We start from the raw sequence: 13448 nt of genomic DNA on the forward strand, positions 1-13448 counted from the left end.
TGCGCATCACCAGCGGAAACTGGCGCCCAGAGCCAGGCGCTGGCTGTGCACTGATGCCAGTGTGGGCTAACTGAGCTAACTTTGCTCCCCAAAGCTTAGCTCTACAACGGATGTTGATGAATGAGTTAATCCATGTAAAATGCTGAGAGCAGCACCTGGCAACAAGCAACACCTCAGTAAAGATTAACTATCACTAATAGTATTCATTAGTGTTTTTCTACTGAGAAAAAAAAAAAACAACAACAACACAACCCTCTATTGAGTGTTTGTGATTCCGTTTGTGTGTTCTTAAACATTATGAACTCCTAAGTGTCTTATTTATCTCATGTATCTCAGAGCCTGGGACTGTGCTGGGCTCAAGTTTGTGGTTTGAGCTGAATTATTTACTCAGCTGGGTTGCTCCACGGAGGTAATAGAAATGAAAGGGCCGTGGGGAAATAAAAGACACATGAAATCAGAGTCTCCTTCACCTCTTCACTTTGTCATAAAAACAAAAACAAAAAACCTCTTCACTTTTTGTCACAAAAACAAAAACAAAAAACCTCTTCACTTTTTGTCACTGTCTGCTTCTTCGTAACATCCCTGGTTTGGGGGGCTGTCTGTTAAGTATCTCCTCTGCTGGGAACTGGTTCCACCTAAGCCTCAGGGGAACCAGTGATAATAGTCACCAAACACAGTTCAAGCTCAACAAATTTTGATACTGTCTGGGCTCCCACAGGGACTGAACATTATAGAGGAGACACAGAAGGGTACAGACTTGGGGTGCCCGGAGTGGCTCAGTCGCTTAAGCCTCTGCCTTTGGCTCAGGTCATGATCCCAGAATCCTGGGATCCACTTACACATCCCCACATCGGGCTCCCTGCTCAGTGGAAAGTCTGCTAGTCCCTTGCTCTCTGCCCTCCCCCCAGCTCGGGCTCTCTCTCGCTTGCTCTCTCTTAAAAAATAAATAAATCTTAAAAAAAGAAGAAGAAGAAGAAGAAGAACAAGAAAGGCACAGACTTAAGCCAAATGAGCAGATACATTTGAGAACTCTACACTCCAACAAGCACCTCTCAACATACACTAAACCAATAATAATAATAGCAAAAACAATAACAACCAACATTTTGCTGGGCACTTACTATGCACTAGGCTAACCACTTTCCTATCATATTTAATCCATATAGCAAAATGAAGTGTGTTCTGTTATTTTCATTTTATTCAGTGAAAAAAACTAAGGCACAGAAAAGGCACTGGGAGCCAATTGCTTAAGGTAATACCACCAGCAAAATTTTGAGATTCAAACCCAAGTTCATGGCTCTCCAAAGCTCATTTGGGTAAACCACTCAAGCCTACAATGGCCTCTGGCCATGCAGCCCAGCTCTACAGCAAAAACACCACAGTACTGGTTCTCTGCAGACAAGAGTGCAGCACTTCTCCCATGTCCCTCGTCTTTGTCACCCCCACAACATGAAATGTCAACCAGCATCTCATCTTCTATAAAAGTCCACAAAGATTTTCTTTTTTCACCTGTCCCTGGTTACTGCCATACTCAACATGTGTTAAAGTGTGACCGTCTCTGGGTTGTGACTTACACCTGAGGGACCTGCTCCCATTTTCTTTTGCTGGTGTACAAGCATTGAAGCCACAAGTCACTAAGGCAAAACATTTATTGATTAGATTCTCCTCAACATTCAGCCTCTGCTGAAATTAGACTTGGACTTTAAAGGTAATGGCCAGCCTGCTTCCTTGCCTTGCTCCTCCTCCTCTAATGTATAACTAGTAGAAAGCCGGAGAAAGGCAGGTGCTGGCCAGTTGCATGGGCCACACTCACCCCAGGACTTGGAATTAAGAGGAGGACTCTCAACCGATAAAATGACAGAAGATAAGGTAAAGCAGCATTATGTTCATTTTAAATTGGCCTGAGGAAATGAACAGGGGGATTTGTTCAATGGTGACCATAGGGAGGATTTGGGGGATGTTGGGTATAGCGACCACAGGTTGAAGCTACTTCTCTTGGCCAACTGATAGTTCATTCAGCTGCTAAAATATATATCATAATCAGGATTATATATCTATTCAGAATTTTAAGGATATTTACTCTGTTTTCTGAACAATCTGTATAACTTTCTCTGAAGAAAATTCTGCATAACCATATTACTGAAGAAATGTGCAAAAAAAGGGTAGATTAACCTGAATCTAACTAATTATGAAAATCGGTCTGAAATTTTTAAAAATGACAATGAATGAAAAACAAGAGATAGAAGGATTGTTCTAGATAAAAGGAGACTAAGAACTAACAACTAAGTGCAAAAAGTGATCTCAGATCAGGAAAGAAGAAAACAGTGTAAGGGACAATATGGGGACAGTTGGGAAATTTTTAAAATGGGCTGTTACATTAGATAATATTAGTATAGCTATTACATTCTTGGATGTGATGATGGTATTGCAATTATGTGGGAGAATGTCTTCATTCTTAGTGAGTATGTGCTCAAGTATTTAGGAATGAAGTGACACTAATATCTGCAACTGATTTTCAAATAATTCCAACCACACTACATACATACCTGTGCATTCCCACACATACATAGTGAAAGTTAACTAGATGTAAATGTCAACCATTCCCGAACACAAGTTATGAAGTGTTCATTGCCCTACTTTTTCAGCTTCTCTGCAGATATGATACTTTCCAAAATAAAAACTTAAAAATGAAAAGGTCATAGGGCTGTCGTTCCCTTTTAAGTTTTCCCTAACCAAACACGCCCACCCCTTCACACAATCACACGAGTAGGTAAATCTGTGGCCCTGTTTGGAGTAGGATATCTGAAGTTCTGATCTGTTGTAACTTACTCTGCTGAGCATTTCAAGTGAGTAAGTGACAAGGCTAGGACAACAGACTTTGTGCTTTGCCAGGTTTGGATTTCGAGTATGCTGGTGCTACTTAACTATTGTGAGACCAAAGTTTATTTAACTGAGCTTGGGTTTTCTATATTGTGACAAAATAAGAACATATGGGGATATAATAAGAGGATATAAGATAAGCAATGCAGGGAGTCTAATAGTTCTTTATAGTCTGGGAATATACAAATGAGCTAATATTTGAGAGACACAGCTGACAAACATTTTAATGTTAATAGTTAAGTATTTATATGATGTATTTTAAAAATAACTAGGACTTCAAGATTTCCTATTATAGCCAAGGATAAAGCTAATGTAGTTAGCATTTTAAAGATGATACAAACGCAAATATTAAGTTAGTAACTATACAGATAGTATATAGATTTGATGAAAATCATTAAGGTAGTGTTCAAATAACTAAAGTATATAAGATATTGCAAAAGGGAAGGTAATGTGCTTACCACAGTGTCTGATACACTGTGAATGCTCAAGCTTCATTTTGAACTACCACTAAATTCCCTTTAGAAATTGTTGTAGGACTTTTCTTGAGAACCAAGGACCTGCCTAACAATGGAAGCCAGAAATAATGAGAATTGATGTAAAGCACGATGTTTCAGCTTTGTAAATCTGCCCAGACTTTGAAAGAAGTGGGGTAAGCATGGAACTGAGGGTTAAGTGACCTGAGTTCTCACACTGAATATGTCCAATAATGCACGGTATAACTCAGACAAAGGATCTGAATTCAGTTTCTTCAAGTGAAAAATGAAGAAATTAGACTAGAATCCTCTGTTCTCTAAGGTCCCTTTCAGCATGAAATTTCTATGGCTTGAGAGGCCCCTGGAGTCTCCCAAAGTTGGGTGCTCCCAAAGTTGGGTGCAAGATCACCTTTAGGTTGGCATTTGGAGCTATGGAGTTTAGAGGAAAGACATCAGCTTCTCCTCCCTACTTAGTCTGTAGCTCCTGAAAATCTGCTTTTTGATTAGAAATGGGAGTTTTAAGAACACCGGCTCTGGGTTCAAACGCTAGAATATCTGTTACCTACTAGCTGTATGGTATTGAGCATATCACTCCATCTTCTATAAGCCCTGGTTTCCTCACCTGCAAAATGGGGATAATTTCTTTTACTTTGTAGTATTGTTGTGAAGATTATTGGTGAGGTATGAAAAGCTGACAGGTAGTTGGTTGACAAGAGAGATAAATGATATGCTAATGTGATTAAAGATGCAGTTGTTTATTAGCCCTTTCATTATAGGAAGACCACACCGTGTATCTTATTTAATCTTTACCATAATCCCATGCATTAACAACCCACTTGCCCAATCTGTGTACTCCCACATTTATCCTGTGGCATGTCTTTCATTAGATGTGGAACCTAGTTTCTCTAACTTAAAATTGTTAAGCTCTAAGCAAAGGTGGTCTTGCTAAGAGTCAGGCTTTATATCTGGTAGCCTATGAAGAGGTGAGAGACAAAGCTTGAAGATCTTCAGCCACTTTGTTAGGTTTGTGGCTTTGGACAAGTTCCTTACCCTTTGTGTACTGATTTTTCCATATGTGACGTGATAACAGTAACTACTACTTAGAGAGTTGTTGAAAGAACAAGCAAACCATTTAGAACTCAGAGCCTGGACAAAGTAAGATCTTAAGTTCTCACTGTTTTCATCAGCTCCCATGTACATAACCTTGAGTCAACTTCTTACACATTAAATTAATGAGCAGAACTGATGGGCTCATTCAGACTTAGCAGTCTTCAGAAATTTCTCCTCTCAGAAACAAAACTCTTCTGTCCAAGCCTAGTACCAAGACACATAGAAGATTGACTATAAATGTTATCTCTTTCCCTTCATGACAGAAAAAGAAAAGATGGAAAGCAAAGAGCCAGTTTAAGGTAAGGTTCAGAGAGGGAAAATAAACCTGAAATAAAACAGAAAGAGAGAAAGAGAGGGAGAGAGGGAGGAAGGAAGATAGGAAGGAAGGAAGGAAGGAAGGAAGGAAGGAAGGAAGGAGGAAGGAGGAAGGAGAAAGGGAAGAAGGAAAGATACAAAGTTTCAGAGACTTCTATATTTGGGATTATCACTTCAGTTCAGAATTGAAGTAACCTTCTTAAAATTGATAACATTGTTCCTTACCTGACCAACTAGGGTAAAATTTCTATCTTAGAAATTAAAGTGGGGAAACTGCAGCCCCCTCCCTGCCCCAGGATGGCAAGACCAAAGCCAACTCTGAAAAAGAAGCCAGGAAGACCATAGGACAAGAACTCTAAGATTTCTAAACATTTAAAAACTCTATTTCCTTCATAGTTCCTTTTTTTTATTATTCCTATAATATGAGAACTTGGTCTTAGGGGCAGCCCCAGAATTGCTACAGTAATGACTTAGAACAACTTGATTAGAAATTAATGAGAAAGGAGCTCCAAAGAACTTCAGTCTTTGAAAATTAAATTTCATTTTTATCAAAGTAATGTAGGAGCAGCTAACACTGTTGTGACTTAGTGTGTGTATCTGGAGAGGCAGGGGAGGGCCAATGAAGCTTATGGGGGAACCAACTCTGCTATGGCCACCACCTTCACCCCTAACTTCCATTTCCATAGCACCTCTGCTCACCATTGGCATGGTGACTAGGTGGATTGTTAAAATAAGGAAGGAAAGAACTATATGATTGTCTGGTGGGGGCAGGAGGAGAGAGCCAGCAGAGAGCAGAAGCCAAGGGATGGAGTGGGAAGGGCAGTCACTAAGACACCAAGTGCTTGGACATTCTGCTACAGGAAGAAAAGGAGATGCAGGGATGAAACCGGGTAAGTATATCATGGCTTGGTAGTGGGAAGGCCATGACGATCTTCTTCAACTGAGCTACAGATGAGCTGTTGAGTAGATTTTTCCTTTTTGTATTTTTGTACAGAAACATCACAAACGTTTTCTGTGGGTAGATGAGGAACAAGGGATTTGTGTGGTGGGTAGTGGCAAAATGCACTTGAAACTGGTGGGTGTTGGTGATTTGGTTTCAGCATTACACTTGGCAAATTCTATGAATATGTGCTCTCTTAGATTTTTTTTATTTAGAAAGATTATGATCCTAGATTTTTAGATGTGCTTGACTTTTGAATGTCTATTTCTGACCATTGAGAAATGCAAAATAACCAATTAATTAAAAGCATATCTCCTGGATCTAAATCATTATTGTACAAGTTACTGGCTGTGAGACCAAAATCTGGTTTAGTTATCTATAAAATAGGGATACTGATGATGCTGTCATGAGAAGTGTCCACTACCTGGTCTTCGGAATGTGTAAATATGTTACTTTAAAAGGCAAAAGGGATTTTACAAATGTCATTAAGATTATGGACCTTGAGATGGGAAGATTAACCTGGATTACCCAGATAGGCCAAATCTAATACCATAAATTCTTCAAAGGGAAGAACTTTTCCGGCTGTAGTCAGGATTAGCAAGACACAATGTGAGGAACGGACCTGCCCATTTCTGGCTATGAAGATGAAGAAAGGGTACCACTATCCAAGGAATGTGGTGGCCTCTAAAGCTGGGAATGGCCCTCACTTTACAGCCAGCACAAAAACACTCCAGCCATGAGGAACAGAATTGTACCATCAATGCAAATTTTCCCCAACAGCCTCCAGAAAGGAACACAGCCTGCCAACATCTCAATTTTAGTGTGGTGAGACTTGTATCAGACTTTTCACCTACAAGAACTGTGAGATAACAAACTTGTGTCATATGTTATAGCTGCAAGAGAAAACTGATACAGTTAAAAGAGATGATCACATAGAGCAATGAATAGCCAAACAGTAGGCAGAAATATTCAGTATTATGCCTTGAAGTTGTGTTTGCATTGCACCTAATATCAGATTGTCTAGACTGTAGTGATGGAGACTAACAGGGAAGTGGGTGGAAGTCTTACCAAGTGCTTCCTGGTCCCTTCACTGCTGCTAATGGTTACTTCCTACAAATAAAATGAAAGGATAAAATTGCCTGTCCTTGAAAACAGCTCAAGGGGAAAAAGGACTTTAGGAGAAACCACCAAGGAAATGGAACACATTTTAGCTGTGGATGCCTGAGGCCCTAGGTATTAGATATCTAGTTACACATTAAAGGATAATTCAAAATCTCTGGTAATCCCATACCATGTAGCATATTGTGTGTGTGTGTGTGTGTGTGTGTGTGTGTGTGTGTGTACGCGCAGGTACATTTTATAGTTAACATACTTTGAATTTATTTGTAATTATTTTATTATGTATATGCATAATGACATATCTCAATATATAATGTATATTATATGAAATATATATGCTTCTTTCATGATATATGATATATATGCTTCTTTTAGGATAATATAATATCATATCTTTGGAGAAAGTTTTAAGTCCTTTCAGGAAGAAAGGTGCTGGGAAGAAAAGCCTACAGTCGTGCCACCTGAAATTAATTCTGAATTACTGGAAAAAGATAGAACAAACCTACAGATTCCCAATTCTCACCGCAGAGATTCCAATCCAGTCATAGGTCTGGGATGAATCCCAGGAAGCTACACCTGTAACGAGCTCTCTAATGAGGATCTGGTTTTAGAACCCCTAGATTCCGTAACTTCAAGGGTCTCAGGCTGGTTCTGTGATTTGTTGATGATGTGAAATTTCTGATCTCTAGCTTTATTAGGGAATGAGGGGACTTGGTTAATAACCTACTTTTCATGCTGGAGTAGGGATTTACAATCATTCCCCCCTACTTAGAGAAAAACTGAAGATCCTATAGGAAAAGTGGTCTGGGTCACATACTCCCTAAACATCAGAGTGAGAACTAGAATTCATGTTGGTATGACTCATTCATTTGTTCAATAAGTTTCTACAATATCCCATGTTATTTATTTAAATTTAAATTATGTAACTATGCAAGAAATCATTTCTTTATAAAATGTCTGACAATATAAATAAAAGAAAAAATACCCATTTATCCCCATTCTTTAGTCTCATATTCCTCCTCAATGGTCATCTTTTTGTTATTTTTTCAAGAAAATATTCTGACTTACATGCAACCTGCACAAATCAAAGAATACTCAGGTTTAAGCCTTCTTAAAAAAGTAATAAGATTACACAGCTTCCTTTGTCACTTAATAAGTCAGTACAAAATGATTGCATTGCTCTTTTTAGCTGCAACATAACATGTTGTATGTATCATGATGTATTTGAATCTATCTGGGTATTTTCCATTGAATGACATTTTGGTTCTTTCTACAATTTTTGCTATCACACACACACACACACACACACACACACACACACACAATGCTGCATCAAATATCCTGATATGAGATTCCATATGGATGATATGATTTCTATAAGATGGTTAGACATGTAATTCTGAGTTGAAGGGAATGAATGTTCTATCCCTTTCTATACTGAGTTTTGTAGCTACATGAAGTTGGAGAGAAAATAACATCCTTCAATCCATAACTCTAGGTTCAACTAGCTGCAAATCTTAGGAATTATCCTCACCAGGATGTTGATGTGGTCATGATAAAGCCTGGCTGATGCCTCTTCTATGAGATTTGAGGTGTTTTTGTACCATAGCAATGCCCAGGACACCTAGGTCTTTGTTACTGGTATCTTTTTATCTCTCCAAATGATATAAATTGACTGGTTTTATCACAGTGGTTTCCTTTGGTCGGTGGCAATTCTAGTCTTCAGTTCTGATTTTTAATCATATATATATATATATATATATATATATAACCAAACATATATATATATATGAAAGGAAAAGGATGTTTGGTTCCTCTCTTGGGAAAAATTGCCCCAAACTTTTTTCAGCTTTATGTAGGGCCTTTGATGAATGCCTCTCACATTCCTGTATGAATGACCCCTGTTGGGAGCATAGGGCACACTGTGAATGAGTACCAAGGAGCAAGAACCAGCCCGTGGAGCCTGCCAGAAGTCCAAGCTGCAGACTGACAGGACGGTAGGTAATGGAAATTGCCTTGTGTTTCCCAGCCCTGTGTTTCATTCCCCACAGATCACCAGGACCTTGGTTTTCACTGTCTTCACTGCTGTACTGGGTTCCTTCCAGTTTGGATATGACATTGGTGTGATCAATGCACCTCAAGAGGCAAGTGAAACGTGTTCAATTCAAATCTCTTTTTTGGCAATTTCTGTCAGTGACTGAAGGATCTGTGTTCCTCAGACACAGAGATAAAGTGTACCCACGTGGGAAATCTAGGGCAGTCCCAGTATTTGTCATGCACCAAGTGCGTGGTTTCAAAGCTGATAACTTGGCCTTGACTCTTCAATAACCCTCACAAAAAAAGAAAGGGCAATAACCGATTCTTGATCTCTGACTCTGCTGTTGCTGAGCTCACAGAAAACTCCAGCCGGAATACACGTGCCTACAGATGTTGTTTTGAAAAACTTAAGAACTTATTGCAGACTTTATTCAGAGCTCCCAGCCATATATGAGTAAAAACATGAATGAAAAATGCTGGGGAATAGGAGGAGGCAATAGAAGGATATATTTCATTTTATGCACAAACTTTTACTGGGCACCAGCTCACTGTGCATCGGGTGCTTTAACACATGTTCTCCCTAGTCTAACCTCCAAAAACCTTATCCCAATTGTAAGCCAGATGAAAGACTTCAGGAGCCCTAACACTAAAAAAGTTCCTATCCTTCCCCCTAATTCTGTCTCTCCTAGCTGGTTCAAAGTAAAATAATATATAACTGCTAAGTAATAGTCAAGAAGTCCAATAAAATTTGGATTTCTCCACGGTAACTATTTGGATGGGTGTTTTTTAAAATATTGCATAATTTCTGTCCTTTGTCTTATTTATTTTGTGCATGCCTACTCTGGTACCCAATGAATAAACAGGAGAAGGATGTTATTTTTCTCAGCTCCCACAGCCTGTAAGTGGGGGAACCAAGACTTCATTCCCTTTGCTCTAAGGCTGTCAGGTCATTTAGGGCAGGTTAGATGTCTTCTTCCCCTTCCTGTCACCAGCGCCAAGCACAGTGATTAGCATAAAGGAGGTGTTCAATACAGTGTTTAGTGAGGAAAGAGAGAGAGAGAGGAGAGAAGCCCTGGGGGTGGGGGAGCGGTGTAAAATGAAGGTACAAGCATTTGTTGGGTGCCCTCTATGAATATATCATATTTCATCTGCTTCCCTTAAACTGTTGGACTCCAAGGAAAATGTGTATTGACCACAGTCTATCACCTGAAAGTGTTGCTCCTTGGGCTCTGGATGGCACATGTTATCACGAGTGTGGTGGTCTTTCCAAGGTTGAGAGAGTTCGATAACAATGCTGGGGGGTCACAGCTTTTTTTTTGTGGGTGATGACAACATGTGCCAATTTAGCAGCCTTCTTGAAATTTGGTTCAGCTTCACCGTAATTTAGAATTAGTAGAGCCTCTTTTTTGGTAGACCTTTTCCCATCCTATTTAAACATCTTCTCCAGGGAAAGAGAAGGAAAATTAGTCAAGCCAGACTTGAAAATAGGGATTCCCCCACTGGCATGAGGCTTGATGCCCTTTCTAGAGCCCCTCTTTCTGTGTTTAACAAGCCCCTTAAACATCATTCTAGAAGAATAGTTGTTCAGCTTCATTTGTGTTTGCTAGGGGGATGACACGTGGCACTATTTTAGGGTTATTTTAAAATCACACCTTTTTATGATTGTGAAAACTACACATACCTGTTATAAAAAATATTTGGAACAAATCACCTATACTTATTCTACCGCACAGAACAAACAGCTGGGAACATTTCAGATATTTCTTTATAGCTTTTTTTCTGTACATACTATCCATGTAGAGTGGTCTGCTAATGAGGCAAATGTCTTGGTCAAACTTCTTTTATCATAAGAGGATATCAATTCCCTTTCCTCACTCAGCTGATTTTACCACATAAGGCTTCGCCCTGACTGGCAGCCTAGAGCAGCTACATTCCAGGTCCTTCTCAGAGGTCCTCTCATGCCACTGAATAGCGACCAAATCAGCACTGAGAGGAAGGACAAGGAAAGAAGCCCAAAGGCTGTGACTTTACTCAATTATACTTGGTAGGACCTTTGCCTCTACTGGAACATGGGATAAACTATGGCTCTGTGAAACTTAGTTTTGAATGTTCATTCTATTACATACCGAAATCTGTGAGGACACAGAGGAAGAAACTCCTTCAGTATCAATCCCTCCGCAGGGGTCACTGAGTTGTTCTTAACTTTGAAATTCATCAATATATGTGATTGATTTCCCCCACTTCTGCTGGCTGCTGGAAGTTTATTGGTAAATTTGTAGCATATTTCTAGCAAGGATGTAGCACCTAATGCTTATATTTGGTATACTAACTTTATTTTTGGCTTCATCTTGTCTTTAGTAATCTTTTTTCTTATAGCCATATGCTTCTATTAGAATATTTACATAAATCAATTTAAACCTTGCTGTGCAGAGGTAGTAACACTGGTGTGAAAATGTACCTTTCTGTCTGCAGAATATTTTCAATTTGAATAACTGCCTGCATTTAAAACTTGGAAGAATTTTACATAAAAACCCAGATTTCTGGCTTCTTTTTTTTAAAAATTAGAGGTCATGCAATACTAGTCTCATATTTGCAGCTTCCTTCTTTAGGTGGGGCAAATGCTCTCCAGTGCTATAATCTTGCCCACTTTCTTTTATATTCTCAATAGTAGAGACAGTAGTTCAGTCTTCTAGTTATCAAGGTTCTCCTTCACTTACTTGTTCCTGCCTAGTTCCTGTGGGCACTGGAATTTGCAACCTCTGTTTTACAGAATATTGTCAACTATAAGTAAATCTGTCCATGATTTTGTGTATAAAACACACATAATTGGGATGACCCTTTTAAACAGCTAACAAACATTCTAAAGGAAAAAAAAAGGTGTATAGAATATTTGAAATGTTGGAGCTATTTTTATTTTATTTCCTCAGGTAATAATATCCCATTATGGATACATTTTGGGTATTCCACTGGATGACCGAAAAGCTATCAACAACTATACTATCAACAGTACAAAGGAAATAACCACAGTCCCATACCTAGGGGATTCAATACCAACACCTTTGGCAGAGGAAGAGACTACAGCATCTACCAGCCTCATCACCATGCTCTGGTCTTTGTCTGTGTCTAGCTTTGCCGTTGGTGGAATGATTGCATCATTCTTTGGTGGGTGGCTAGGAGATCAGCTTGGAAGGTAGGCAAGTTTCATAAATAGGCATAAACATGGGAACTTGAGTATTTGGGGTTTCTAAGACTTTGTTTCGTCTTCCGTTTTGTGGAATAGCTTTAGAGGTTTTTTGGTTTTTTTTTTTCGATTCATGACCTTATGAATTAGGTTTTAGCACAAATAATGGAACAAGCAGTTGCCCTAGTCTGCTTAAATCATGGAGTCATTTATAGCAAAAGTGAGTTTGGTGTGTATTTCTACAGAAATGATTGGATTCTCTAAATTTGTTAGTTTCAAAACATAGTGGGGTGCCTGGATGGCTGTCAGTTGGGTGTCTGACTCTTGATTTTGGCTCGGTCATGATCTCAGGGTCCTGAGACCCAGCAAACCCTCCCCCACCCCCGGCCCATCAGGCTTTGTGTTCAATCAGTCTGCTGGAGATACTCTCCCTTTCCCTTTGCCCCTCCCCTTGCTTCTGCTCCCTCTCTCTCTTTCTCAAATAAATAGATCTTTAAAAAACTTAAAAAAAAATAAAACATATTAAGAAACCACTACACAAATGTTAACTCAGGAACTCAATGGCAGAGCCAAGAGTGAAATTTTTAACCAAGGAATCCATTGTTTGCTTCACCAAATCACTCCATTTCTCAGACATCATTTTTCATTTTCAAATTAGAATTTGGCATTTGGATCAGTCAAGTCCTAAGGTCAAATCAATATCCCCAATTCCAAATTGCCCAATATACTTGGCATGGGCTTTTAGCTGCTGCTACTGGTTTTTCAAAGCCCCAATCAGAGATGAAGCAAGTAGTGTGTCCACTTCTTAGCTCTAATTTTTATCAAGTGTCTTGAATTAAAAATGTCAATAAAAAAAAGTCTCTGGAACTACCTTACACTTAAATTTCATTCACTTTGTCATGTGACATACTAAACTGGGATTCCACCCCCTCACACAGGGAGAGGAAATAAAATGAGAAAATCATGTTTGTTTTTTAGATTTATTTTCTGTTTTGATGCCACCTTTTATTTATTAATTATCCTTTCCTCTGATATAAAAATAAATATGTAAATATGGAAAATTTAGAAAATGCAAAAACCTCTAAAGATATAAATTATATAGGTAACTATTTTAGTAATTCTGGATTACAATCTAATTTTTAAAATTCCTACTTTATTTTTTTTCAAAAGACAAGATTTCACTTTTATTTTTTTTGTTATGTTACATTAGTCACCATACAGTATATCATTCATTTTTGATATAGTGTTCCAGGATTCATCATTTGTGTGTAACACCTCTAAATTATAATTTTATCTCTCATTAAAATTCTGATAATTTCCTCCTCTTGCACTGGAGATTTTATATAATAAAACTATAAGAAGTTTTCTTCAACAATGAGTAGCACTGGGGCAC

At 38.7% G+C, this 13448-nt stretch overlaps 1 protein-coding gene across 2 annotated transcripts in view; it reads left to right on the plus strand.

Moving 5' to 3' along the window:
• Positions 1-1784: 1784 nt before the first annotated feature.
• Positions 1785-13448, plus strand: part of LOC111150341 (solute carrier family 2 member 2) — a 29326-nt gene continuing 17662 nt past the window's right edge. The window contains exons 1-3 of one of the 2 annotated variants that reach the window (XM_022507796.1): positions 1785-1869; positions 8889-8981; positions 11802-12064. In XM_022507796.1, the coding sequence (XP_022363504.1) occupies positions 1855-1869; positions 8889-8981; positions 11802-12064 (371 nt within the window). In that variant the 5' untranslated portion in view covers positions 1785-1854. Of the gene's footprint in view, positions 1870-8888; positions 8982-11801; positions 12065-13448 lie in introns of those variants that run through there. The other variant, XM_022507800.1, reaches the window with a different exon arrangement.

Source organism: Enhydra lutris, unplaced genomic scaffold (genome assembly GCF_002288905.1).
Source record: "Enhydra lutris kenyoni isolate GAN:26980312 unplaced genomic scaffold, ASM228890v2 scaffoldscaffold2, whole genome shotgun sequence".
Taxonomy (NCBI): domain Eukaryota; kingdom Metazoa; phylum Chordata; class Mammalia; order Carnivora; family Mustelidae; genus Enhydra; species Enhydra lutris.